This window comes from Podarcis erhardii (assembly GCF_964252035.2).
Source record: "Podarcis erhardii genome assembly, chromosome: 8".
Taxonomy (NCBI): Eukaryota; Metazoa; Chordata; class Lepidosauria; order Squamata; family Lacertidae; genus Podarcis; species Podarcis erhardii.
This window is the reverse complement of record NC_138499.1, coordinates 57,116,615-57,143,990: the sequence shown is the minus strand read 5'-3', so window position 1 is coordinate 57,143,990 and position 27,376 is coordinate 57,116,615. Positions and strand designations below refer to the sequence as shown.

At 39.4% G+C, this 27,376-nt stretch overlaps 1 protein-coding gene across 5 annotated transcripts in view; it reads right to left on the bottom strand.

Annotated features, from left to right (window-relative positions):
* Nucleotides 1-220: 220 nt before the first annotated feature.
* ZNF236 (zinc finger protein 236) overlaps nucleotides 221-27,376 on the bottom strand; it is a 49,710-nt gene continuing 22,554 nt past the window's right edge. For all 5 annotated transcript variants that reach the window (XM_081873338.1, XM_081873341.1, XM_081873339.1 and 2 more), the window contains exons 13-33: nucleotides 26,935-27,079; nucleotides 25,574-25,834; nucleotides 24,598-24,848; nucleotides 23,826-23,927; nucleotides 20,626-20,777; nucleotides 20,110-20,210; nucleotides 19,656-19,807; nucleotides 18,844-19,056; nucleotides 18,442-18,712; nucleotides 17,568-17,671; nucleotides 16,337-16,702; nucleotides 15,601-15,746; nucleotides 14,703-14,946; nucleotides 13,740-13,919; nucleotides 13,026-13,184; nucleotides 12,309-12,487; nucleotides 10,515-10,646; nucleotides 8,880-9,077; nucleotides 4,377-4,506; nucleotides 3,216-3,392; nucleotides 221-1,830 (exon numbers count right to left, since the gene is read on the bottom strand). In XM_081873338.1, the coding sequence (XP_081729464.1) occupies nucleotides 1,715-1,830; nucleotides 3,216-3,392; nucleotides 4,377-4,506; nucleotides 8,880-9,077; nucleotides 10,515-10,646; nucleotides 12,309-12,487; nucleotides 13,026-13,184; nucleotides 13,740-13,919; nucleotides 14,703-14,946; nucleotides 15,601-15,746; nucleotides 16,337-16,702; nucleotides 17,568-17,671; nucleotides 18,442-18,712; nucleotides 18,844-19,056; nucleotides 19,656-19,807; nucleotides 20,110-20,210; nucleotides 20,626-20,777; nucleotides 23,826-23,927; nucleotides 24,598-24,848; nucleotides 25,574-25,834; nucleotides 26,935-27,079 (3,779 nt within the window). In that variant the 3' untranslated portion in view covers nucleotides 221-1,714. The remainder of the gene's footprint in view (nucleotides 1,831-3,215; nucleotides 3,393-4,376; nucleotides 4,507-8,879; nucleotides 9,078-10,514; nucleotides 10,647-12,308; nucleotides 12,488-13,025; nucleotides 13,185-13,739; nucleotides 13,920-14,702; nucleotides 14,947-15,600; nucleotides 15,747-16,336; nucleotides 16,703-17,567; nucleotides 17,672-18,441; nucleotides 18,713-18,843; nucleotides 19,057-19,655; nucleotides 19,808-20,109; nucleotides 20,211-20,625; nucleotides 20,778-23,825; nucleotides 23,928-24,597; nucleotides 24,849-25,573; nucleotides 25,835-26,934; nucleotides 27,080-27,376) is intronic.

Here is a 27,376-nt window from a genome sequence, read left to right as displayed (position 1 = left end):
TTCGGGAGTCGAATGGATTAAGTTTGACTACCAAGGTACCACTGTACTGCAATTAAGGATGGTGTGGTGATACTGGTTCATCTGAGCTATGAGAAGCCTACAGGATCAAGACCAAGTGCTCTCTTGTTCAGCCACACTAGTTAACATTTCCTCCCCACCAAATTGATAGGAACACCCATTCAAAGCTTCTGAAAAAGAACATATCAGACACAAAACCAAGTTTGGAAAAAATTAATATTATTTAAAATATGTCTGACTTAAATATTTCCACATAACAAAGTGTTATTTCAAGTCACCAGCTATATCACTTATATACATATGTCCATAGTTAACAAAACAATTATGAGATGTCCTATCAAAAAGCAGTGATTTTTCCCATTCAGGAAATAGAAAGAACTAGTCGTATAATACACAAATATAAATTATATGTACATATATCTTCTTTCTGGAACTGAGGGCAAATAAAAAGCAATTATTCTTCAGAAAGGTATAACATGTCTACATTACAATAAAATGAATCAATACTGATTTTGAAGTGGTCACTTAAAGTTGAAAACTTTATGAGCACTTCCTGTAACTGGGATTTTTGTTATTTACAAAATATACTCAACAGCCACATAGAGGCTTAATTATCTGTATATATACATACGCACACATATATATAACATATAAAGAAATTCAAAAATTTAAAGTAAAATTAAGCAAAATCCTTCTGTCTTTGGAATGTCTTAAAACAGAAAATGCTTTATTCCAGTGTTTCTTTAGATATATTACCTTTTCTAAGTAAATGGGGCTTTTCAGAACATTACTGAAAAGCCTAGGTAGTTTTACTTTTATTTTTAATCAAATGTCAACAAAATCAAGGTTATATTAATTGGGGGCTGTCAGAAACCAATCTGCATTTGCTGATACAACTTGTGCTATAGCTCACTTGGTTTGCTCAAGACAAGGCATGGTAGTATGCCCTATTATTTTTAACTTATGGCTTATGTTTTTCATAGTTATCAAGCTAACACTTCTGAGCATTAAGACCTAACACAGAAAATATGTGCATCTGTTGTTCACTTCAAGGAGATTCTATTATTAGTTACATTTTCTTTGAATAATTATTGCTGAATGTGAAGCTAAACATGTACAATTAAGAAATTAATTGAAAAAATAGCTTTAATAAAATGAATATGGTCCATCACTTTCTGACATGTCAGCAACACCAGCACCATAATGTAATACCAATTAATAAACTAAAGTAATACCAGACATTTAATGCCGTATTGTAATATGAATTCTCTACTGCATGCATCTAACTTTGAGATACTCTTTCTTCCAATTAATTTTAAACAGTCAGGACATCCTCATGATTGCCAGAACTTCCATGCTGTCTACCTTCTAATCAACGTTCATTGATACCAAGGTCTGAGCGTGTGTCTTTTTTTTTTTACATGAATACACGTATGATGGGATTCAAAAGATGAGCAAACTCCATGTACCTGAGATCATTGATTGTAGTCAAGATAGCAAAGTGTATCTGGTGTTTCTTCAATATCCTACAAGCTTACAAAAGACAATCATTCTTTTGGTAGTTTTGTAAAATTTAAAAAGTTATATTATCTTATTATTTTTAATATGTTCAGTTTTAATAGTAAAAATCCATAGGTGACTATCTTTATAAAAATTCTAGTCCTGAAAGCATTTTGAGCTTTCACCTTGGTTGTCATCAAAAAATATTGGTCCATTCATTTGAAGATTCTTGAACAACCTCTTCCAAATTCAGAGCACGATTAATGTCTTCACCTTCCTGTCCTTGATGACTGGTAGATTCTTGTATTGTGCCTACCGTAACAAGGAAGAGAAATAATGCTAAGAGATCTAGTGAAAATACAGAAGAGTTACATTTAAGCGCTGCTTGACTAAACATCCAATAAGAAATGTGTAAGATTTATTTGGTGGAAAAGCAAACTAAATCCAGCCACGCTTCATGTAATACTTACCTATTAAAGAGTACTGTTTACATCCTTTGAAAGTAATCATGTTGGCACAGTGCTGTGGATGGAAGCGCTCATCTGCGAGTTGACTGTTCCTTTCAATGGACAGAGCAAATGTATTCACATTAAGGCACGTGAATGCTTAATCTATTCTGTCCATGTGAATTAATGAGGCAGTCCATGAGGGCAATGGAGTGCATTTATTGATGCAAGAAGTCACCGACTCATGGGAAGAAACTATCATCTATACAGCAACCTAAAATTACTGTATATATTCCATTACATGCTTCACAGAAAGCAAAAGTTCAGCTTAATGTAAATGAACCCAGAGTGAGGCTCAGACTCATGCCCTTCACCCTCACATGTGTTTAACAGCTTTTCACTTCCAGTTTACCGTAGCTTAAGTGCAACTTGTTGTCTTGTCTGATCCAACAAACAGTGCCAGAAAAAAAAATGGGGGGAAGGGGAGAAAGCAAGAGCTCAAGGCTCATTGACTTCACACAGAACTATGGTTAAGCATGATCTTCAAATCAGTTTATATTGCCTTCAGGAATGGCATAGTGAAATAGCAAGAGAATTATCACTAAGAACTTCCTTGCTTTGATATGGCTCCTGCATGCATCTAGGAAAGAATTATTCCTTTAGAAGAAACTGTGTCGGGCAAAAAAGAACCTATGAAGTTGCATCAAGCTTTCTAACAGATATTTTAAATTTTATTGATTTATCATTTTTGTCAACCGCTTTGATGTTTTCCTACTATCAAGCAGTACATAAATTTATGAAATAAATAAACTGAGTAATTGCAGACTATAACTCTGTACAGTTTAGGAAACAAAGAAAAATGTTACTATTCAGTACAAACAGCAACACATTCATACACATAAGCCTTGCAGTACATTGTGTACTTTTGAATGCCTACAGCAAGGGTGAGAATCCACTTTTGTCTGGCCTGCCACAGCAATATGTGTCCTACACCCAAAGTTTTATGAGGTTAGGTGAGTGACAGGGGACATGGGCTGACAAAAATGACATTTTCTCCAGTCCTGGCCTGGAGAATGAGAGCAGGGGCTGAGATTTAAAAAGAAGGAAAAAGTAAAATAAGCTCCCAGCACTCAATGCTGTCCAAGTAAACGAGTAATGTTGAAACTTGAGAATATTGTACCATAAATGCCAGGGCTGGTTTAAGCCCTACAGTATTCTATATAAAAATTTCACTTGGCAAATTTTACATACCAGAATAGCCATGGGCTCGTTTCATATGAAGCTTCATATTGCTTTTCTGGGTAAATCCCATTGCACAATAATCACATTTGTACGGTCTTTCTCCTGTGTGTTTTTTCATATGAACTTGCAAAGCACTCTTCTGGTTAAAAGCCTTCTCACACAACGTGCACTGAAATGGTCGTTCTCCTTTAATAAATAAGACACTTTAAGAACATTAACTGCAAAGTGGAGTAAAACTCCTTAAACTTCACAAATACACTAATTTTACTTGAACTGGCTATGATCACCATTTAAGGGACCGTTCTCACTAAAACCTGGTCAAGACAAGGAACTATTTAGCTCCTATGCATTGGGCTGAAATAACGGAGCACCTGACTCTGAGACCTGTGCGCTCAGGTTAGGAAAAGGCCCAGAGAAGCGGAATAGATCCAACACTGCTAATTTACTCTTGAACAGAGATGCTCAGTTAACTTTGCTGAACTCCTTTCTTCCTTTTGAACTATGCTGTTCCTTCTTTGGGCATGGCGTGTAAAGATAGCATAAAGCATAAGGTTAAACAGGTAAAAGTTTCAGTTGCTGCATTACTCCTAAAAGTCTTCCAACTTCCACAGTGAGGATCAGCCAGGGAGGCCAACCTGGTGCCTTTGTTACATATCTTTACGCACTAGACAAAAACATCTCAGGCCTTGGGCTAAACAATCTATGGCCTTTTAAACTGTGTGTGTGTGTGTGTGTGCGCGCGCGTGCCTGCTACTATGTTACGCATATTTGCAATTTTATGTTGTAAACCAGCGGTGGCCAAACTTGGCCCTTCAGCTGTTTTGGGATTACAATTCCCATCATCCCTGACCACTGGTCCTGTTAGCTAGGGATGATGGGAGTTGTAGTCCAAAAACAGCTGGAGGGCCAAGTTTGGCCGCCACTGTTGTAAACCATCCTGTGATCCTTGGATGAAGGGTGGTATAGAAATTTAATAAATAAATTAAACAAATAAACAGCCCAGGCACTCTGATTGCTGCCTCTCACTTCCTATTGTCCCAGATTCTGCTGCTAATGCAATGATGAGGATGGGCAGGATCATAGCTTTTGGATTAAGTTGTATACAATTTACTGAACCATTTGTTAAATTGAACAGCTTGTGGCTAGCCACCTGTGCTGATATTTTCTTACCTGTATGAATGCGGCTATGCCTTTCCAGCTGGCTTGGCTTAGCAAAGGCTTTTTCACAGGTATCGCATTTAAATACCCTTGGCTTTTGAGAACTTAATGATGGTCCTGCCTGGTGAGTCTGCAAATGCTCCTAATTCAAAACAAAGAAGAAATGAATAGAACATGTTTAGGTAAGAAAAATAATAATGAGTGCTAAGTTGATCACACATCCTTTTGTCAACACCAGGCATAGGCAAACTCGGCCCTCCAGATATTTTAGGACTACAACTCCCATCATCCTTGGCTAACAGAACCAGTGGTCAGGGATATTGGGAATTGTAGTCTCAAAACATCTGGAAGGCCAAGTTTGCCTATGCCTGGGGTCAAGACCTACAAAATATGAAGCCAGCAATGGCCAAATTCAATCTATTTTATAAATAATGCAAATAACAAATTCCTTAACAAGTACAAGACCTTATTGAATTAAAAATAATTTTAAAATTGGAAGAAAAAAGCAAAGCACAACCATTTGCAACTTTGCAGTTTCAGCAGAATGTTAAAAACAAAAGCAGCATTTCTCCAAATTCCAGATTTCTTTCCCAGTAAAGAAGCCCACACCCACAGAAGCCAATATGGCTCAGTTCAGGTGTAACAGCTTTCCATTATGTCTGAACAAAGCCTATAAATCAGAATCAAAACTTATTTTTCCTTCTGTACCTGCAAAGAACCAGAATACAGATTTTGCATGCTATAAGATTAGATTGTAATTTTGCTTCCTGATCCAATAGTGACAGACAATGTGATTCGTATTAAAAACATATGCAATGCTAAATGGAAAAAGAAACAAGCAGAATAGGTGTCTTAACCATCAAGACAGAGGTAACCAGCTGCTTTTTTAAGATAAGGGCATTTGGGAGTTTGCACTCTCTGCCACACAGGAAGAATATCATACCAGCTGGAGCAGCAAACTGGCCCCATCCATTTTCCAGAGAAGTAGTAGCTCTAGAATCATAGAATCAGAGAGTTGGAAGAGACTACAAGGGCCATCGAGTCCAACCCCCTGCCAAGCAGGAAACACCATCAGAGCACTCCTGACATATGGTTGTCAAGCCTCTGCTTAAAGACCTCCAAAGAAGGAGACTCCACCACACTCCTTGGCAGCAAATTCCACTGTCGAACAGCTCTTACTGTCAGGAAGTTCTTCCTAATGTTTAGGTGGAATCTTCTTTCTTGTAGTTTGGAACCATTGCTCCGTGTCCGCTTCTCTGGAGCAGCAGAAAACAACCTTTCTCCCTCCTCTATGTGACATCCTTTTATATATTTGAACATGGCTATCATATCACCCCTTAACCTCCTCTTCTCCAGGCTAAACATGCCCAGCTCCCTTAGCCGTTCTTCATAAGGCATCGTTTCCAGGCCTTTGACCATTTTGGTTGCGCTCCTCTGGACACGTTCCAGTTTGTCCGTGTCCTTCTTGAACTGTGGTGCCCAGAACTGGACACAGTACTCCAGGTGAGGTCTGACCAGAGCAGAATACAGTGGCACTATTACTTCCCTTGATCTAGATGGAATACTCCTATTGATGCAGCCCAGAATTGCATTGGCTTTTTTAGCTGCCGCTTCACACTGTTGGCTCATGTTAAGTTTGTGGTCAACCAAGACTCCTAGATCCTTTTCACATGTACTGCTCTCAAGCCAGGTGTCACCCATCCTGTATTTGTGCCTCTCAATTTTTTTGCCCAAGTGCAATACTTTACATTTCTCCCTATTAAAATTCATCTTGTTTGTTTTGGCCCAGTTCTCCAATCTGTCAAGGTCGTTTTGAAGTGTGATCCTGTCCTCTGGGGTGTTAGCCACCCCTCCCAGTTTGGTGTCATCTGCAAATTTGATCAGGATGCCCTTGAGTCCATCATCCAAGTCGTTGATAAAGATGTTGAATAAGACCGGACCCAAGACAGAACCCTGTGGCACCCCACTAGTCACTCTTCTCCAGGATGAAGAGGAACCATTGATGAGCACCCTTTGGGTTTGGTCAGACAGCCAGTTACAAATCCACTGAGTGGTAGCATAGTCAAGTCCGCATTTTACCAGCTTCTTTACAAGAATATCATGGGGCACCTTGTCAAATGCCTTGCTGAAATCAAGGTAGGCTACATCCACTGCGTTCCCTTCATCTACCAGGCTTGTAATTCTGTCAAAAAACGAGATCAGGTTCGTCTGACATGACTTATTTTTCAGAAATCCATTGGTGATCACAGCATTCCTTTCTAGGTGCTCACAGACTGTTTGCTTAATGATCTGCTCCAGAATCTTCCCTAGTATTGATGTCAGACTGACTGGGCGGTAATTATTTGGGTCCTCTCTTTTCCCCTTTTTGAAAATAGGGACAACATTTGCCCTCCTCCAGTCTGCCGGGACTTCGCCTGTTCTCCAGGAATTCTCGAAGATGACTGCCAGTGGTTCTGAGATCACATCTGCCAGTTCTTTTAATACTCTTGGATGCAGTTCATCTGGCCCTGGAGACTTGAATACATCTAAACTAGCCAAGTATTCTTGTACTATCTCCTTAGTTATTCTGGGCTGTGTTTCCTCTGCTGAATCATTTGCTCCAAATTCTTCAGGTCGGGCATTGTTTTCTTTATTGGAGAAGACTGAGGCAAAGAAGGCATTGAGGAGTTCAGCCCTTTCTGTGTCCCCTGTTTGCATTACACCATCTTCTCCTCTGAGTTACCCCACTGTTTCTTTGTTCTTCCTTTTGCTACGAACATACCCATAAAAGCCTTTTTTGTTGCTTTTAACCTCTCTAGCAAGCCTGAGTTCATTCTGTGCTTTAGCTTTTCTGACTTTGTGTCTACACGTGCTGGCTATTTGTTTGAATTCCTCTTTGGTGGTTTCCCCCCTTTTCCATTTTTTGTACACATCCTTTTTTAATCTTAACTCAGTTAAAAGTTCTTTAGATAGCCACCCTGGCTTCTTTAGGCACCTTCCATGTTTCCGTCTCATTGGTATTGCCTGAAGTTGTGCTTTTACTATCTCCCTCTTAACAAACTCCCAGCCATCATGAACTCCCTTTCCTTTTAATATCACTGTCCATGGGATCTCACCCAGCACTTCCCTAAGTTTTATAAAGTCGGCTTTCCTAAAGTCAAGAAATTGAGTCCTAGTATGCTTGGCTGCTCCTTTCCGCTGTATAGTAAACTTCAGAAGAGCATGATCACTCGCACCTAATGATCCTTCCACTTCTACCCCACTAACCAGGTCATCAACATTGGTTAGGACCAGATCTAAAATGGCTGTTCCTCTTGTTGCTTCTCCCACTTTCTGGACAATGAAGTTGTCTGCAAGGCCAGTGAGGAATCTGTTTGACCTTATGCTCTTGGCTGAGTTTGACATCCAGCAAATATCTGGGTAATTGAAGTCCCCCATTACTACTATCTCCCTTCCTTTTGCATGCTTGGCCATCTGTTCCAGGAAGGCATCATCTATGTCCTCCGTTTGGCTTGGGGATCTATAGTAAACTCCCACAATGAGGTCCCTGTTATTCTTCTCTCCCTTAATTTTGACCCAAATGCTCTCACTTTGGCTTTGAGGTTCTAAATCTTGGATCTCTTCACAGGTATACACATCCCTGACATATAACGCCACTCCTCCTCCTTTCTTGTCTGGTCTGTTTCTCTGAAATAGAAAGCTAGCTTGTCCCAAGAACACTCTGCTCCAACTGCCAGTTGCCCTGGGACTACAGACATGCAGGAAAGCACACTCTGATCCCATTAACCAGCCAGAAGGCAGGAGGTTGAAAAACAGCCCAGTTATCAAAAAATGGAAGAATTCTAATGCATCAGAGGAATTCCAGTAAGACTATTGGAACCCCAATATCCAGACATAATTTTGAAAGCATCCCTACTTATTATTAAATGGAAGAATCATAGAATCATAGAGTTGGAAGAGACCACAAGGGCCATCGAGTCCAACCCCCTGCCAAGCAGGAAACACCATCAGAGCACTCCTGACATATGGTTGTCAAGCCTCTGCTTAAAGACCTCCAAAGAAGGAGACTCCACCACACTCCTTGGCAGCAAATTCCACTGTCGAACAGCTCTTACTGTCAAGTTTATAAAGAATCTTTTATCAAAAGTTTCCCAATAGGAACAGAACTTTTTTCACCAAAATATACCCACAATGAAGCAGTAAAGGGACCCCTGAACGTTAAGTCCAATTGTGGACGACTCTGGGGTTGCGGCACTCATCTCACTTTACTGACCAAGGGAGCCAGCTTCCGGGTCATGTGGCCAGCATGACTAAGCCACTTCTGGCAAACCAGAGCAGCACACAGAAACGCCGTTTACCTTACTGCCAGAGTGGTACCTATTTATCTACTTGCACTTTGACGTGCTTTCGAGCTGCTAGGTGGGAAGGAGCGGTACATGGTCACAATAAGAACGCCATTTTCAAAGGGATACCTCTTTGCCTAGTTAGACCTCTTTGAGGTTTTCAATATAATAAGTTGTGAATTTTATTTCATACCTTAAGGTGTGTTGCTCGTTTGAAGGCTTTATTGCAAATATGACAAACATGGATTCTTTCCTTTCCATGAACTTCTTTACTGTGCTGCATAAGCATGGCAGCTGAAGAAAAAGTCTGACTACATTCAAAACACTGGTGCACACGAGGCTCTTTTTCAGCTTGAATGCCTTTAGATAAACTTGGAGAAATCTCATTCACCTGCAACAGTTACATAAAATATACACACATTACGAGAAATAAAACCACCTAAAACTCAAGAGATAAACATCACTCTTCAGATGCAATGACGCTTTGAAGAAGACATTACAATTGAATAGGTATTGAAATATCTCGTGCAACTTTTATTTCAACTTATTATTAAAATAAAGTTATGGAGCAATTCTGCCAACCCCTTCAGGGAAAGCACATGAGTGCCTGGTTGTGGTGAAATTCTGAAGAAATGGATCCCTGGGTGTGCTCTGCTCCTGCTAGAGCCCCACTCCCAATCAGATCCACAAGCCAATTACTATTTTCAAATAACCATCGCCATAATAAATTAATTTTCAGGTTGACTCTGAAAGAAGAAAAAGAAGGGGCAGGGAAATAAAGTAAGCGAATTTCAGTGAATCCCCATCAGAATTAGAAGAATTCAAAGGAATGATGGTACAGAGCACAGGGTAATTGAAGTAATTGCCTTTTCCTGTCAATTACTCCTTTAGGACTAATCTGTGTTTGGCATACCAGAAGTGAGCAAGACCAGAGCCAATGGTGGGTAGTACCAGTCGTTCGCCCCCTTTCTTTTTTTATGCTACCCACATGATGCACTGCTGCGTCAGGCAGGAGGGAAAAAACGGAGGGAATTGACCAATATCCCACAAGTCTTTGCTCCTGCCTGTCGTCAGCTGGTGAGGGATGTCCCACACCATTGGCTGCAGCGTCCCTCAAAATAAATTTAGGCCAATGGCCACACAAGGCCTATGACAGCGGAGTGCCCACCACCGGCATATAATGCAAACAAAAAGGGATGTAAGAAGAAAAAGACACATTTAAGAATTAGACTCACTTTAAAATGGAGACTTCCAAGACATAAGAATGTGCACTTAATTTCACATTTAATATTCACAGTGTTCAAAAGGAAAGATTTGGTTAATATGAAGCAACTTCAAAATTCTTCTTGAAATGCAAAGGTCAAACCTCCAAATTTAAACCTCCATACTTAACTTCCATAATACACTAAATTAATTAGGATAAGATAAATGAGAACATAATTCTTCACCTACATAAATTCTACAATATATACAGTTCTACAATATAGCCAGTTTGGTGTAGTGGTTAAGAGCGGTAGTCTCGTAATCTGGGGAACCGGGTTCGCGTCTCCGCTCCTCCACATGCAGCTGCTGGGTGACCCTGGGCCAGTCACACTTCTTTGAAGTCTCTCAGCCCCACTCACCTCACAGAGTGTTTGTTGTGGGGGAGGAAGGGAAAGGAGAATGTTAGCCGCTTTGAGACTCCTTAAAGGGAGTGAAAGGCGGGGTATCAAATCCAAACTCTTCTTCTTCTTCTTCTTCTTCTTCTTCTTCTTCTTCTTCTTCTTCTTCTTCAGTAAGCCTATTTTGTATCTTTATTCAAAGGAACAACATACATTAAAAAGTTTACCTGATATGCTAATTCATCCTGGCTTGAAGGTATTGAATGTGGGGTATGACTCACTAGTATAACTTGCTGGGAGCTTGAAGTGCTCTGTCCAGAGAGATTAGAATCTGTCAGTAAAGCAGGGAACTGTTGTCCCTGCCAAAAGAAAAAGTGAAACGCATTACATTTAGAGGAAAATGTAACTGCAATGTGCAGTCAAAGACTATAAATATGAATTTGTTGATGTGTCATAACACCAGATTTTTCTTTGAAACTTTTTAAATCTGCTGTTGCCCTAAACTGTTATCTATCTCACTGAGTCCACAATAATAGCAAAAACAAAACCAAAGGCCTGGAAACGATGCCTTATGAGGAACGGCTAAGGGAGCTGGGCATGTTTAGCCTGGAGAAGAGGAGGTTAAGGGGTGATATGATAGCCATGTTCAAATATATAAAAGGATGTCACATAGAGGAGGGAGAAAGGTTGTTTTCTGCTGCTCCAGAGAAGCGGACACGGAGCAATGGTTCCAAACTACAAGAAAGAAGATTCCACCTAAACATTAGGAAGAACTTCCTGACAGTAAGAGCTGTTCGACAGTGGAATTTGCTGCCAAGGAGTGTGGTGGAGTCTCCTTCTTTGGAGGTCTTTAAGCAGAGGCTTGACAACCATATGTCAGGAGTGCTCTGATGGTGTTTCCTGCTTGGCAGGGGGCTGGACTCGATGGCCCTTGTGGTCTCTTCCAACTCTATGATTCTATGATTCTATGAAAACCAGTAACATAGTGCATGGCTCCAAGAATCAAGCCATATAAAACTCAACATGAGTCAGAGAAGAAGAGGAGGGAAAGGGAGGAAAGGGTATACATTACAAGAAAAAATATGTGTTACTTTCAGTATGGTATGGAGACTAAGGATTTGTGTCACAGGATACATAAAGATACATAAGGAAAGGTGTTCTTAGATAAGGGATTTGAAGGGAGTAAGAGACTGGGCATCATAGTTCTCAGAGCCTCTCCTTAAGAGGCAGGTGGTCACTAGTGCTTCCTAAGGCAGTTTTTGGCTTTGCCTGGATTAAACTAGGAAATGCAGAGCTTCAGGGATGGATAAAGGGAGATATGCCTTACTGCATGGGCTGAATGACCTTTTATGATATACAGAATTTTCCTTCTCCAAACTATTATTTACAAAGTATGCCAGTAAACTCTTATGTTTATGTTTATTTTAGAATAGCAAAGCTACAAAGTGAACACCACTTCTACCATATATTCTAGGTCTTTCTCTAATATACTTAATAGGTCTTGCCCTATACTTAAAGCATCTCCTACAAATGCTTGTGCAGCCTGCAGCGACCTGAAGCTGTTTTCAAACTACCCTTACAGCAAGAATTTGCTTATCAGTAATCCACAGGTACATTGCAAGTGTTAATTAACATGGTAAAACCAGGAGAGAAAACAGCGGATGAATGCTTAGCAAAGAAAGCCTTAGTAACTATTAACAATGAAGATTTCTCAAAAAGAGCTGAAACTTGACAGTGTAATCTTCAAACAACTGCAGCAGCAGAAACACCACAAGTCAACAAGCACTTAAAATCACAGGTAAAACGAGTTCAATAGGAGTTTTAGAGTAAATTTTAAAAGTAACTATATTGACATTATACATTAGGGAACATAATCTTTGCACTGTACAAATATTTTCTTTGTCAAGTTGCACTCAGGCTTCCTTAACCCTAGTTTTATAGCAGGTATTAATTAGCAGGTATCTGGAATATTAATTAGCAGGTACCAGGTATCAGGAATAGGCTAGAACCATGACACAAACCTGTGATGTGATGTTAAGAGTCACTGCATCAAGACCAGCAGATAGCATACTCTGAGTATCAGCTAGGGTCAATGTGACACTACCATCTCCTCCAACTCCTGGTGACGACATTACTAAATTCTGAGCTGGCTGAGACATGGGTGGTGTTGAAGGAAGGTTCCCACTTGATGCATTAAGCTCTGTAAAAAGGTACAATATTTCAAAACTCTACACATAATTATCATAATTTACTAGTTGGGAAATGTGCCAATCTGCCTAACACTATGGTTTTATGAATATTCATGGCTGTCCACTTTTCTTAACCATGTTCCGTGCGCATCAGTGGAGCAGTAATAAGTGTGCCATGCCCCCACTGGACCTGTCTTCCTCTGGGTCCAAAAGGACCTGCACATCGGTGGGCCTAAAATGGTTGCCGCCTGTAATAATTTACAAGTGGAAATTGCTCAGACAGGCTGAAATAACAGCATTTTAATAATAGTATGAAACAATATGAACATAAAAGTAGCTTACACTGTCATTTTTAATGGAAAAATCTAATAAAAGAATGTACTGCAATTGATGAAAGGAGCAAAAAGGGAAGGCATTTGTATGACTTGGGCTTCAATGAAATCAGGTGTTTCTGAGAAACCAGTTCTCATTTCTTCACTGAAACCGCTAAGCCAGAATATAATAAGATTCCACAATACGATTTATTGAGAAAAATTATTAAAAGCCTACCTGAACTACTGTTCAGCACTGGGCTCTGAGAGAGGAGTTGATCATTACTTATTGTTAATGTAGCACCTGCTGACTGATTATTGATTGTTGGTGTTGCCAGTCGTAGATTCCCATTCAGTTCATTAGCTCCAGAGGAATTATGCTGAATAAGATCCTGGCCTAAATGCAAAATTGAATCTATAAGCCAATGAAGATTTATATTTGCTTCTGCATATTTAATACATAAAAATATTCTAATTTTACAAGAAAAAATAGCTGTAGTGCTACGGAAACATAAACTCATGAAATCTGTCACTGTAAATATTAAATGAAAATATTTAAATATGTTTTTGATTTACTGTAATAATAATTTAAGAGTTCAGTTAAAACAACAGTCGAAATAAATAAAAAAACCTGTCCAGTAGCACCTTAGAGACCAACTAAATTTGTTCTGGGTAGTGTGCACGCACCTTCTTCCGATATACCCAGAACAAACTTAGGTGGTCTCTAAAGTGCTACTGGACAATTTTTTTATTTATTTTGACTGCGTCAGACCAACACGGCTACCTACCTGAAGTTAAAACAGCAAATAGAGGAAGAGTTAATATGCTAGGGAAAATAAATGCCACTACACCAAAGTGTGTGGATATCTTTGAACCAGGGCTTGTGAAGTATTAAGCATATATTATTAGACAGAATGACTTTACACACACAAAATGAGGATAGTATACTTGCCAGATATGGTAAGGGTAATTTCTTGAGGGGTTCCTGATGAGTTTGAAGTAGTTGTACTAGAGGCATGAGCTAAAACATGGCTCAGACTCGAATTATTTATTGTCAATGTAATCTCATGCTGACCATTTGAATTTGAAACCATGCCCTGTGAAGTCATGACCTGAGACAGATCCTGTGAACCTAAACACAAACAGGGTAATAATAATAATCATCAGCGGCCAAACTTCAATATGTTAGTATTTACTGTCGTGATGCCTGTTCCAATATAAGCAGAAGGCACAGAAGCAGGTCTTAAACTGGCATGGCCCAATTATTCACAAAAGCAATATAAACAATTCCAGGAGGAATCACAATGCTTGAGAAGAGATGGTGTTCCCAACTTTGATGCAGATTATCCTATGTCTTGGCAAGTAGCCCCATGCACTTGTTTGGAAGTAACTGAATGGGTAGAAATCCTCACTCCCCTTTGTCTGTAGTTGTCAATCTCTTTTGCCCCTGTATACAGCCTCATCTGCTTCAGGGTGCTAGCAGATGGGGGGCTAGGAGAGGCCTTTGAAAAATTTCTCCAAATAGTTAGCCCACTCAGCCACTTCTATGCATGACTGTACATGCAAATAACTCTTTAAAAAGAACCCAATCACCCTATTTATTCAGGATAATGATGCATCATATAGTAAATGATTTAAACAATTAGGGAATTAAAAATACATAAATGTTCCTCAACCAGGAACATGTTTAATTTAATTTGTTTTTTTAAAAAATAAATCTTTATTGATAGAAATACATGGTTGATCAGTATTTGCGAAGGGCAATAATATATTTGCTCTTAAAATTGAAATTAATATTTATATAATAAACTTACAGAAAAGATGAGCAAAATAAATTTAAACATGGAATAATTCTGGGAGCTTTTAGCAACAGAACCCTTCAAAATGGAAGTGTGTGCTTTTGTATCATGCTTACCAGCAGTGTTCGTAGTCAAAACAGCTTCTTGCTCAGATATAGGTCCTATTGTCATATTTGCTGAAGAGGTAACAGTGGGCTGTAAGGACAAGCTTGACAAAGGTTGTATTACCACATTTGCTGGCACTGAACTATCTGCTGTCTGGAGCGAGGTGTTCTGAGTAGCCAAACTGGGATCCCCAGTTAGCTGCTGGGTCAGTACGTTACCCTGTTGTAGCGTCTGCTGCAAAAGACTGGGATCAATCTGAAAAGAAAATGAATATAGGAGATGCAAATAGATGACACCTCTCCACAAAATATTATAGAATTTCTCAGAGAAAGTATTTCCCCATCTTCGAAGTAACCTAGTTTAAAGAAAACTCTAACCATGGTAGCAAGAATTAAGTTATGAAATCTAGTTTTTGCTAAAGCTTGATAATTTGCAGATTATTAAGATGTTTTCTATTTACAATCACCACATTTGCACAAAACAAAATAAAAAAATTCCTTCCAGTAGCACCTTAAAGACCAACTGAGTTAGTTCTAGGTATGAGCTTTCGTGTGCATGCACACTTCTTCAGATACACTTCTTCATGCACACTTCTTCAGATACACTTCTTCTGTGTATCTGAAGAAGTGTGCATGCACACGAAAGCTCATACCTAGAACTAACTCAGTTGGTCTTTAAGGTGCTACTGGAAGGAATTTTTTTATTTTGTTTTGACCATGGCAGACCAACACGGCTACCTATCTGTAACTGGCACATTTGCACATAATGCTAAGCCTCCCCCCCCCCAAAAAAAAATGGTTTAATGAACCGGGATATGCATGAACAGTATATATATAAAGGCAGTCTCTTTGCATTTATCTGTACAAAACTTACTCTTTGTTTATAAAAGATAATACAAGATAAACATACTTGTAATGTAATGTTGTTGATGCTGGTAGGATCTATTCCAGATATTTGAACATTTGGTCCAACCAAGTTAGCAGCAAGCTGTAACTGTATTCCTTCAAGGGTTGCCAAACTACCATCCGTCAAGGATACAGTTAAATCACCTCCAGCTATAAAGGAAAACAGTCATATATATATATTGTATCCTTTATTTTCAGGAAGCCATGCCAACAAGTTCTATCTTCTATGGATAAACATACTGCATTCATAAGCAGCCCACAAGTGCTTGTAAACAAAGATAATTGCCCTGCCTTTTTCCTCTAGTTCTCTCTGCCCTTCCCTTTCTTCTATCCTAAAAGCAAACCATGTAGATGGGGAGGGGGGAGTATCAGGCGGGGGGCAACTTTAACCAATTCCCTCCCCACTTCCCCTTTCACTGCTAGGTGGGCAGGCTGGCTAAAGGATGGGGGCTCTGTTTGCAGTCACTTCACCCAACTTTCCCTTTGGCTTACTGGGCCACTGAACTGTGGCAGGTAGTGTGGGTGCAAGAGGAATGAACATGCAACAGCTCCTCAGAGTGATCTTCGCTGCTCAATCAAGTGAGCCGATGAGGTGCGCAATGAGTGAGTCAAACCTGTGAATCTCGCCCGAGCTGTGCCTTGTTCAGAGCATGAACCAACCATAGTCCTACTTCTTCCTTATCAGGTAATACCAACAGAAAGAGGCTTTAAACCCCATGCAGAACAACGACAGTGTTTACCTGACATTGAAGCAGGAAGTATAGCCTGACCAACGAGACCTTGTGGAAGCAAATTTTGGTCAAATTGGCCTGTCAGAACAGAATTATTCATGATGAAAACGTTGGGATCTGTTGAGGACGAATTAAGAAGGTTTACTGGCTGTAGTCCCTCAGCCGGAGTGCGAGGCGCAGGCTTCCTGGCCTTCTTGGCCTCTGGTTTAAAGTGACACTGTATGTGGGTCTTCCTCCGTCCAGAAGTTCGAAACCTCAAGTCACAGTGAGGGCATTTAAAGGGTTTTGCTCCAGTATGTAAGCGCATATGCACTTTCAGACTACCTTTTGTAGAAAAAGAATTGCTGCATACGTGACAACTGAAGAGTTTCTGACCTGGAGAGTAAGAAAACAGTCTGTCAGGTGAAAATAAAGATCCTAATCTCTTTACAGCTATGACCCACTGCAATTCTGTTGAGCCTGTACAGAGGAGGCCACTGTCAAACATTGTGTCAGAAAATTGTGTCCCTACATGTTCCTGTCTTCCGTTCCCCATCCACTTTCCACGTGTAGAAAGTGAGAAAATGAACAAGGACATATATTTCAATGTAAGGATGTCCCTGAACTTATGGTTTAAAATATGAACAGCTGTATTAAGTGTTTAATACAAAAGTTTTGCACAAGACTTATATTTAGCTCATAAGAGCTCCACATAAATAAATAAAAATAATTAAGTATGTACTGTGATCGCAGAATCCAAAGTCATCTCCCACAAATGCAGTGATTTCAAGAAAACAGCTCCACCTGGCTTGTTGAAATTGCAGCATGCTTTCAGTGTGTGGCAAACTGCTAGAAATACGCATGCACATACTGTCTGGGGAGGGGAAAAGGCAGTTCCACACTAGTGATGGCTGCATATGTATAATGGGTTATTTTTCCTAAATGGATTTTCCACAGTAAAAATATATATCTGATTAATATTTTCTTAAGTACAGGCTGTCATTTTGATGACAATGACATCAGGTGGACAGTGAGAAAAGCTAACATGCATTAGCAGCACCTGTTCCACAATAAACCTCCATCTGAAAGCACCCTTCAACACTAAAAACAACAACCACCCACTGCTGTAATATTCCATTAAAAACCCAAACATCCCAGCCAGATTAACATCCTAAAAAATTCAAGTGTTTTGATGTTCCTGGGGTTTTTTTTCACCTGCACATTTCATTAGAGAGTTGGAATTATAAAACATCTTGCTTACCTGTGTGTGTTTTTACATGGCAATCCAGAGTAGACTTTACGGTAAAACTCTTTCCACATTCATCACATTTATATGGTTTTTCTCCCGTATGGATACGCACATGCCTAGTCAAAAATAGTTGTTCTTCAATTATTATATGCTTATGCGAATACTATATGTTTATCAATGTCTGCTGGCCAACACCAATGTTTACAAAGAAATTAAAACATCTAGGTCTAAAAAAATTGAGGAGCATTGAAATGTGGTTTGCTAAGCAAGTTTGAAAAACATGTTTGGAAACATTTTCCAAGTCCAATTATACCTGGAGCTACTAAGCCACAGATTTTCATTTGACAAGCTTTTCATAAAATGGTTGCAATCCAGGGACTGCTTTAATTTATTTAAAACATTCCTATACCAACCCTCATCATATCAGATACCAGGGTGATATACAACTATATAGACAATAAGGTATTTGAAACCCATTACAATTAAAGATTAACTTCAGCAACCATATTGAAAGATAGCAAATTAAAATGTATTAACTTGTGCTGAAAAAACTGTAATGCAGGTACTAGGTGGACCTTTTTAGGGAGGGCATTTCAGAAACAGGGCACCATCACTGCGAATGTCCTATGAGTAGGACGTCAGACACTTTTAATTTGAACTGTTGCCTCCCATGCCATATTGCAAGCTACATTTGAAGCTCCTCCACATTTCAGAAGTGGATCCAATGTGATATGAACAGCTGCTACTAAGAAATCAGTTAATAAACAACTTGGCATGCAATAAATAGTGGAATTCTTTAGACTGTGGCCAGAATGATTAAAAGTGAGCTGCAAAAATAACGTGCTTCATGTGTATTCTTTAGCTTTGGGGTGGCAGGTCTTCTTACCTGACTAAATCACTAGGTTTTTTAAAGCTTTTTGGACAGTAAGTACAACAGTTGGCATATTTTGGCTCAGCTTCCATTTCTGCTTGCTTGTCTTTGATTTCACTAATTCTGTCCTTTTCTGCAGCAGATTGGACAAGAACTTTTTCAGAAACAGTTGCGCTTTCTTGTGGCCTGATTTTTGCAAGTTCTGCTGTTTCTTCCTCTGTGAAAGTGATAACACCAGGTCTAGACTTTCTAGAAGATGTTCTTTCAGAGGTCTCATCATCATCTTCTGCATATTTCAATAGAGAAGGAATAACATGTTATAGAGTACTTTTAGAGGCCCATTGAAATAATCAAACAACCTCTGTGATTGTTTAAATATCAAAGTGATTATTCATGCATATGGGGGGGAAAACTCACCTCCTCCTGCTGTTTCTCCACCTGATGCTGCCGTTGAAGACACAGTTTGATGCTTTTTCATGTGCTTTTTGCAGTGAACAGTAGTTCTGAAACTTTCATCACAAAATGGGCACTTGTATGGTTTCATGCTCATGTGAGTTGCCATATGTCTAGTAAGGCTCCCATTAGTAGTAAAGGATGTATTGCAAATGCTGCAACTGAATGCTTTAACTCCTGAAGGAAAAAGGACAAATAGGCTTTCTGGTGATCTAACAGAAAATGTTCAACAATGAGTCAGTTTTAAGGTGCAATTCCAAGCACATAGCAGTGACTTGCTTTCAATTTGTTATCAGAAACGTGCTGATAGTCACTAATTTGTTTGTTTTTGTTTTGTTTTTTTACATTTTTATCCTACTCTTCCTCCAAGGAGCAGAAACAGTGACTGGCCCAAAATCATGGAATCAGCTTTATAGCTGAGTGGGGAATGAAACGGATTCTCCCCATTTTTAGTCCAGCATTCTAAACACCACACCATATCTCTAATTTAGACCATTTTAAAAGGTTGTTTTACCAATAGCCATTACCCATGTCAAATGAATGGGATCTCCATATCAGAGGCAGTATACTTTGAATTCTGGAGATGGCAATGACTTATATGCTTTGCTTTGGACTGCTCAGTAGCCACTGTTGAGAACAGAAAGCCAGACTACATGACCTTTGGTTTAATTCAGCAAGGAAATTCTTATACTGTCATGCTCTTCTTTTGGACACAGGAGAATTACAAGGCTTAAAATGACTAGCAAAAGAACCAAATTTTACTACTGCTTTATCACCTGTATGCGTCTTCTCGTGAGATTTAAGAACCCCAGAAGAAACAAATCCTCGTCCACACAACTGGCATTTATAAGGCTTTTCTCCAGTGTGAGAACGTACATGCTGCTTCAAGTGGCTGGATTTCTTGAAACCCTTGTTGCAATATTCACACCTACAAAAATGGAAGTTCAATTGGAATGAAATGAAAAGTCAGCTTTGATGATGGCCTGTAAATAAATATGACATGTCATTGTTTCCTGGTTTACTGCTAGCAACAACTGATATTATTATACAGAATTGTAGTTCATGAATTTACAACTTAAATGTTTTCCAGTGACATATATTCAACCCATAAACCAATTTTCATTGCAAATCTGTGTTTACTCAGAAGTAATTTCCACTGTGTTCAGTAAGAGAGTGGACTTTTCCTTTCAACAGCTACATAAGAATGGCCAATTGTAAAGTTCAAAAAACCTGTAAGAACGCTTGCTTTGATCTTCATTATCTTCCAGAAACTGAGAGCGTTGAGGATGCAGCTCAAGTTCTTGTGACTGATCTTGAATCAGGCGGGTGGTCTGGGAAGCAAATATTAATTTTTCAGTTGTCAATACAATACTAAAATCAACTCACCTAAACATGTAACAAGGATGGCTAAACTCTACATTTAACCCAGTAGAGTTGTGTGGCAATAAAATGGCCTACTCCTAAAGGAAGCTTGTCTTTAGCAAAGGTGACAGATTCTTTATTCGTCTTCTTTTTAACTCTATTTTACTGTTGCAGGTGGTGACTATAGAACAGCTGACGTCTCAAAGGTCCAGTCACCATTTCCATTTCCCCCAAATGTCCTGGGCATTACAGGTCATTGTGGGGAGGCAAAATGTTCAGTTGGTGAAGGGGTACAGCTCTTCTCTCTGAAGTAGCAATATTTGACCTAAGAATGCAAGTTCCACAAAGCTAAAAAAACTACATATCTTTCAAGTAAATACTTACTACATTAATAGCATCTGGTGCAGGAACCTGAAGTAGATTTGGTTGGTGGTAGCTTGTTGAAAGAGCTTGGGATTCAAGGGTGCTTGAATCTTGAAGCTGCTGTACTGCTGGAAATTGATTTTGCTGACTGTAGCCATCATTAACAGTAAAACCTACCAAAAGACAAATGAGAAAGCTTTATTAGGTGTGAGGTTATTGGATTGTTTTTGTTTTTTATTATGTATTTTGTGTTTTTATATTGTGATTTTATCCTGTGAAGCACAGCAATAAGGATACTTACCCCCAGGTTTGCCTTCTTTTCAACTATGTTCTCCACAGAACACAATTTGAAGTTTCCTTAAAAAGTTTCAATTAGCTCAGAGCCATTCAGATTCTGAATTTAATGTTATGTGTACATGTGTCTAACAGGTTGACCCAGCTTCCTTTAACTACATTGGTTTCACAAAAATGTAAGACTCAGTACAAACAATAACAGCATAAACATTATCCCAAACTAATTCCTATTCCACTATATCTGTGCCTCTTCAACATGAAGTTATTTGCTCCTCTCATAAAATTTATGTTATACCAGCATTTCACATTGGAAAAAAAAACAACAGGTTTAACTGAATCTACTGCTTCTCTTCTTTCATGGGAAGAAATGAGTTATAAAGACTCTTCTTAAAAACCAAAAAGCTCCCTTAAAAGAATCAAGTCTTCAAAAAAGTCCCAACCCCTATGGTTGTAATTTGTGGGCAATCATTTAATTTTATCCTGATTCTAATTTTTAAGCTGTATTTTAATCAATTGCTTGATAGTGTTTGAATGTATTTTATATTTGATGTTAGCCACCCTGAGCCCAGTCTTGGCTAGGGAGGGCGGGGTATAAATAAAAATTTACTTACTTACTTACTCTAAAAGAATCCTTCCAAAAGAATTTAAAAATTATAATGTAGCACCTTAGAGATCAACTGAGTAGTTTTAGGTATAAACTTTCGTGTGCATGCACACTTCTTCAGATACTCTGAAACAGAAGTCATCATACCCTTATATATAATGAGAGGGAGGGAATGGGTGATTGGCTAATGGGTATGGTAAGTCTGTTAGTGACCGTTAGTGACAGTTAGTCCCACAAGAAAAAGAAAAACCAAGAGATTTTTTGAAGGGACAGTACGTAAAGGACCAGAAGGACGCCGGTGGCGCTGTGGGTAAAACCTCACTGCCTAGGACTTGCCAATCGTCTGGTCGGCGGTTCGAATCCCCGCGGTGGGGTGAGCTCCCGTCTTTCGGTCCCAGCTCCTGCCCACCTAGCAGTTCGAAAGCACCCCTAAGTTCAAGTAGATAAATAGGTACCGCTTTATAGCGGGAAGGTAAATGGCGTTTCCGTGTGCTGCGCTGGTGCAGGCTCGCCAGAGCAGCTTCGTCACGCTGGCCACGTGACCCGGAAGTGTCTGCAGACAGCGCTGGCTTCCGGCCTCTTAAGTCGGATGAGTCGGACACAACCCTAGAGTCGGACACAACTGGCCCGTACGGCAGGGGTACCTTTACCTTTACGTAAAGGACCAAGAATCGTTTTAGCCTGTGTAATGGGATAAGAATCCAATATTGCTGTTCAGACCAGGTCTCTCCATATTTTCAGTTTAGTGATAAGTTGTAATTCAGCAACTTCTCTTTCAAATCTATTCCTGAAATTCTTTTGTAATAAGACAGCCACTTTGAGATCTTGTATTGAATGTCCTGGGAGACTGAAGTCTCTGTCTCAAGCTCTGGGAGGAAGACCTTTCACAGCCTACAGACAGCCACCCAATCTTAAATTCCTCCTCACCCACAATAATACAGCAACCAAACTTAACATGGAAACTGGTACCAGAGCCTGCAATAAACCCAGATGCCAACTTTGTTGCCACATACACCTGGGTAGTATCATTACTGGCCCCAACAACTTCAAACATACCATCTCAGGCCTACTTAATGGCTCATCTTCTAATCTTCTAACATAGTGTACGCCATCAAATGCCAGCAGTGCTCTTCAGCTGTCTATATTGGACAAACATTGCCAAACCTTATGCCAAAGGATAAATGGACATAAATCTGGCATTCGTAATCACAAGACAGAGAAATCAGCAGGAGAACACTTTAAAATTTATTTTAAAGAACTACAGTACTTGATGTTGGTCTCAATGTTCTTAGCAAGGTGCTCCTCAAATTCTTTTTTAAGCATCCCTTACACTTGCACTTCTTGTGCCAAAGTTTATATTCCTTTTTGTTCTCTTCATTTAGACAAGACTTCCATTTTTTGAAAGAAGCCACCATGCATCACAACCACTGACTCCATTTCAGAACTATCTACCAGGCAATCTAGGGCAGTGTTTCCCAACCTTGGGCCTCCAGCTGTTTTGGAACTACAATTCCCATCATCCCTGACCACTGGTCTTGCTAGCTAGGGATGATGGGAGTTGTAGGCCAAAAACATCTGGAGGCCCAAGGTTGGGAAACACTGAACTAGGGGATAGGCATATGTTCCTAATGATCAAATTGCCCACCGCCAGGATCCCTCCACCCCACCCCTAGAGAAATATCCTCAGCACGAGGATAGCTGCTCATCCCCCAAAGAATGAGTCCCTTTCTAAGGAGCTGTTTCCCTTTTCCTCAGAGTGATGTTCTCCTTCCCCAAGACCCTCCTTCTCCCTGACAGCAGGGGAACTATCATCATGGAAGGACCATGCAACTATAATATAAGACTTTCATTTTCCTATCTTACTAGTAAAAAAAACAACTAAGAACAATGAAGCACATATGTAGACAAAGAGAGAGGGTCCATCAAGTTAAACACATGTTTCTTTATATATGTGCTCCAGGAACATCAAATAACCTTCAAAGAATAGGAAATCTGTAGAGAGCATTCCAAGTAAAATAGAAATCTTCTACAATACAGATTTAAAGCCATGCTTTGTCTAGCATTACTTAATACCTTACATTTCTATGAGATGAATAAAACAGAAAACTTTCCTAAAAGAAAATAATTAAACCTGTAGTTTCACAAATTAGATTGGCTCTGAAACGCCACTCAATCAGTTTCACAAGCACCAACCTTTTTCTGTAGATGTGGTGACGTTCTGGAACTGCAGTCACTGTGCAGCTGAATGCTGTTGAAGCTTTCAAACATTGCAAAAACATACTCATGGGTCACTTTGAAAAGTATTATTTAGACATTTACTAACCTTGTGATAATGCTTGTTGATCAAATGATTGCTGTGCTATAGTCTGCTGCTCAAACTGATTCATATTTTCTTGCAGTGCATGTTGGGATGTCACAAATCTATCTGGAAATGAAATGAAATGTGAAAAATGAACATAAGATTTTACTGCAGTCCATTAAATTTCAGCTTTGTATTCTTGCTATAAAAAAGCATGCCTAGGCACTCTGTTGTGGTACCCATAACCCAGGTTTAAGGTATCATTTAGCTTCTAGCTGTCACATCTGTTTCTAATACCGATCATGTTCAATGAACGAGCTGCAGCTTGAGTCTAATGTTCACAGAAAGCCTGAAACTTATACTGAGTTGAGATTTGTCCCCAATAAATGATGCATTAATAAGACCATTCATATCACCACTCAGCTACTGCTGCAGCTTTGCACAGTAGACTCGCAAAAAAAATCAGAACAAAACAAATTCCTTCCAGTAGCACCTTAAAGACCAACTAAGTCAGTTCTTGGTATGAGCTTTCGTGTGCATGCACACTTCTTCAGATACACAGATATGCCTCCATAAGTGTGCATGCACACGAAAGCTCATACCAAGAACTGACTTAGTTGGTCTTTAAGGTGCTACTGGAAGTAATTTGTTTTGTTTTGACTATGGCAGACCAACACGGCTACCTATCTGTAAAAAAGATCAGGTTCATTAAGCCTAATCACAACATTTAAGGATAGCTGCTAAACAAATTTCCCTTTAAACTGACTTATTTACCAATCTTTTCTACTACATTTACCTTCCTCTTGACCAAGTGGTTGATCAGTCAACTGTGGCCTCAGTTCAGTTTCCTCCGAGTCCACAACCTGCTGCTGGTCCAAATCTAAAATAGTTTCTTGATCTGTTGTGACAGCTTCAGTTTGCTGCAGCTCTTCACTTTCAATCTCAACTTGCATCTGAGTAGAAACATGAATGCTCTGCTGGTCTACTGTTGTATCATCAATTGAAGCAGCTTGCTGGTGCTGTTGCAGCTGTTGTGCAAGCTCATACCTGAAAGAGGAAGACAACAGTTCTATTGCACTAACAAAACATGAGGTTGACAGTAGGAGCATCTTTTAACTGTGTGTATATCTAAAAAACCTCAGGATAACAAAATAACTTTTTTGTATTTGACTACCTTCCTATCTTCCTTCAATCATAGCTAATTTCCATTCTTCTCACCTGCAACAAAATATTACTTACAAAATGGGCACCATGTTGCTGTGAGCTGCAAGGACAACTGGTGGCATTGACACACAATGTTAGCTGAACATTGAGATGGGTCCTACACTACGTGGAGAAGTCCCAGACCCAACATAGCTACATTTTCCTACTCCACCACCGCAGAAAATACATCGGTCAAGGGTCCTCTGTGCCCCAATATAAAATTGCAAAATAACACTAGACTGGAGACAGGACCAAGCACTGGACAAGGGAGATGCTACAGTTGTCCAGCCTAGTGCTTCCCTACCCAGTGATAGGCCTTGAACATGTTTTTTTTTTTTTTATAGTAGTATCAATGTGTAACTGCTGGGGCCCTGACCCTTGCATGACCAAGCCAAATGCTGACACCATGCCAGCCCTAATCACTCATTTAGAAGTTGGTTAGGAATTCATTATTGGCACACTGAGAAGACCCCTTAAAATTCCCAAACTGAAAAGGTTGGCTGCCCAAGCAGATAGTAGCAATACAAGATCAAGTGCTTGTAGAAAGCATACAGTTAAAATGCACGTACCTGTGAGTTTTCATGTGTTTTTTGCAGTTTAATGAGGTTTTGAATGTTTTCTGACAATATGGGCACATATATGGTCGAAGGTCATTATGGATGCCCATATGCCTCCTTAGACTCCCGCCAGTTGTGAAAGCCCCGTTGCATATTAGACACTTGAAAGCTTTCAATCCTGTGTGTGTTCGGATATGTGCTTTCAATACTCCAGCAGACACAAAGCCTCTTCCACACTGAGAACATTTGAATGGTTTCTCACCAGTATGTGATCTTAAAAAATAAATAAATGCCAAAGTGTGACGGAAGGAAGAGCAAATGTTCAAGTTCAAGATTATTAATGATCAGGTGGAAGAGGGGCACTCATATAACTGTTCCCAAATCAGCAAAACTGATTTGTAAGTAACTTATTATACGTTCACAGTAGGACCTGCAACAAAATGCTGCTGTTCCAAGTTTCAAGCCATTCCAACCCACCCCCTCCGCCCTCCCCCACAAAGCATCAGCCAGCGTTTTGTGTCCACTGAACATGTTTGGTCCTCACTTAACTGTTTTGATGTCTCTTCTCTCCCTTACATATTTTTTTCTGAAGGGTGTGTGCATGTGCACATGCTTCTGTAAAGCTCTGGTTTTCCCCAATCCTACTAGTATGTTCCTACTATGCGTAGATGGTGCCAATATAGCCGCATACAAATAAGTACTTGGAGAATGAGTTTGTTATTAGTATATAGTCATACTAAATTACATTATAACTGGTTTTTTTAATATATAAACCTAAAAGTAATTATTTATTCTACAGCTATAATTATTTCCAGTTACAGGGTTGAACCCATAAATTTGTTACTACCTAGCCCAAGTAATAAACATGATGCTGTACTTTTATAAATTATTTTATCATTACTGCTGATTGTTAAGGAAGAATCAGTGGTTCAAAGGGAGTAGGGTGGAATAAGCTAGGCATAATGCATCATGATTTGGGGTGGATCTAAACTTAGGGGTGCTGAGCACTAGCATATAATAAAATTATATGATGAAATAATTACATTATTATACCATCTATTTATTTTAATATATTTATCTAATTTGGGTATACAGGGCACCTCACTATTCGCAGGACAAAGTCAGCACTATTTAGGGAAGTGAAGATTCCCTCTTAATCTCACAAAGAAAAAAAATTACACTCTCCCACAGCTCTGTATTTTGTGCTTTCTAAACCTTAATGTTCTATGCCTTTGGAACGAAGGTGAAACAGCAAGTATATCGGCAGTATAGCAGCACGGGACAGATGTGAGAATACAGAGAAAGAACTATTTCCTGTTCTTTAATTTTTAGAACATTCTCTCAGCCACCCACATCTTTGCTCTTGCATTTACCGTATATGCTGTTTAAGATGGCAAGACTTTTTATATGCTCTATGACAGTAATAACATTTATATGGCCTATCCGCTTCATTCACAAAATTATTATTGAAGTAATTTTGGAAGAACTGGCTATTTCTTGGGATTGGCTGGATAAGACCTGTATAGAGAAGGAAAGAAAAAGATGGATCAAACTGAGACAGTTTCAAATACTGAAACAATTGTAACACCTAACAGCAGCTGTTTTCAAATGGTCATGCTCTTAGCTTAAGAAACTGAAATATGGACAAACTTCAGCCGCCCACAACTGCTTTGCTCTTCACATGAATGGTGAAGCATGTCAGGAACCACACTTCCTATGGTTAAGGGCTTCCAAAACAGCCAGAATACTGAAGCCATCTTTAAATCATCTTTAAATGCTTAGAAGTAATTAACCATAATTCCCAGTCTGAATGCA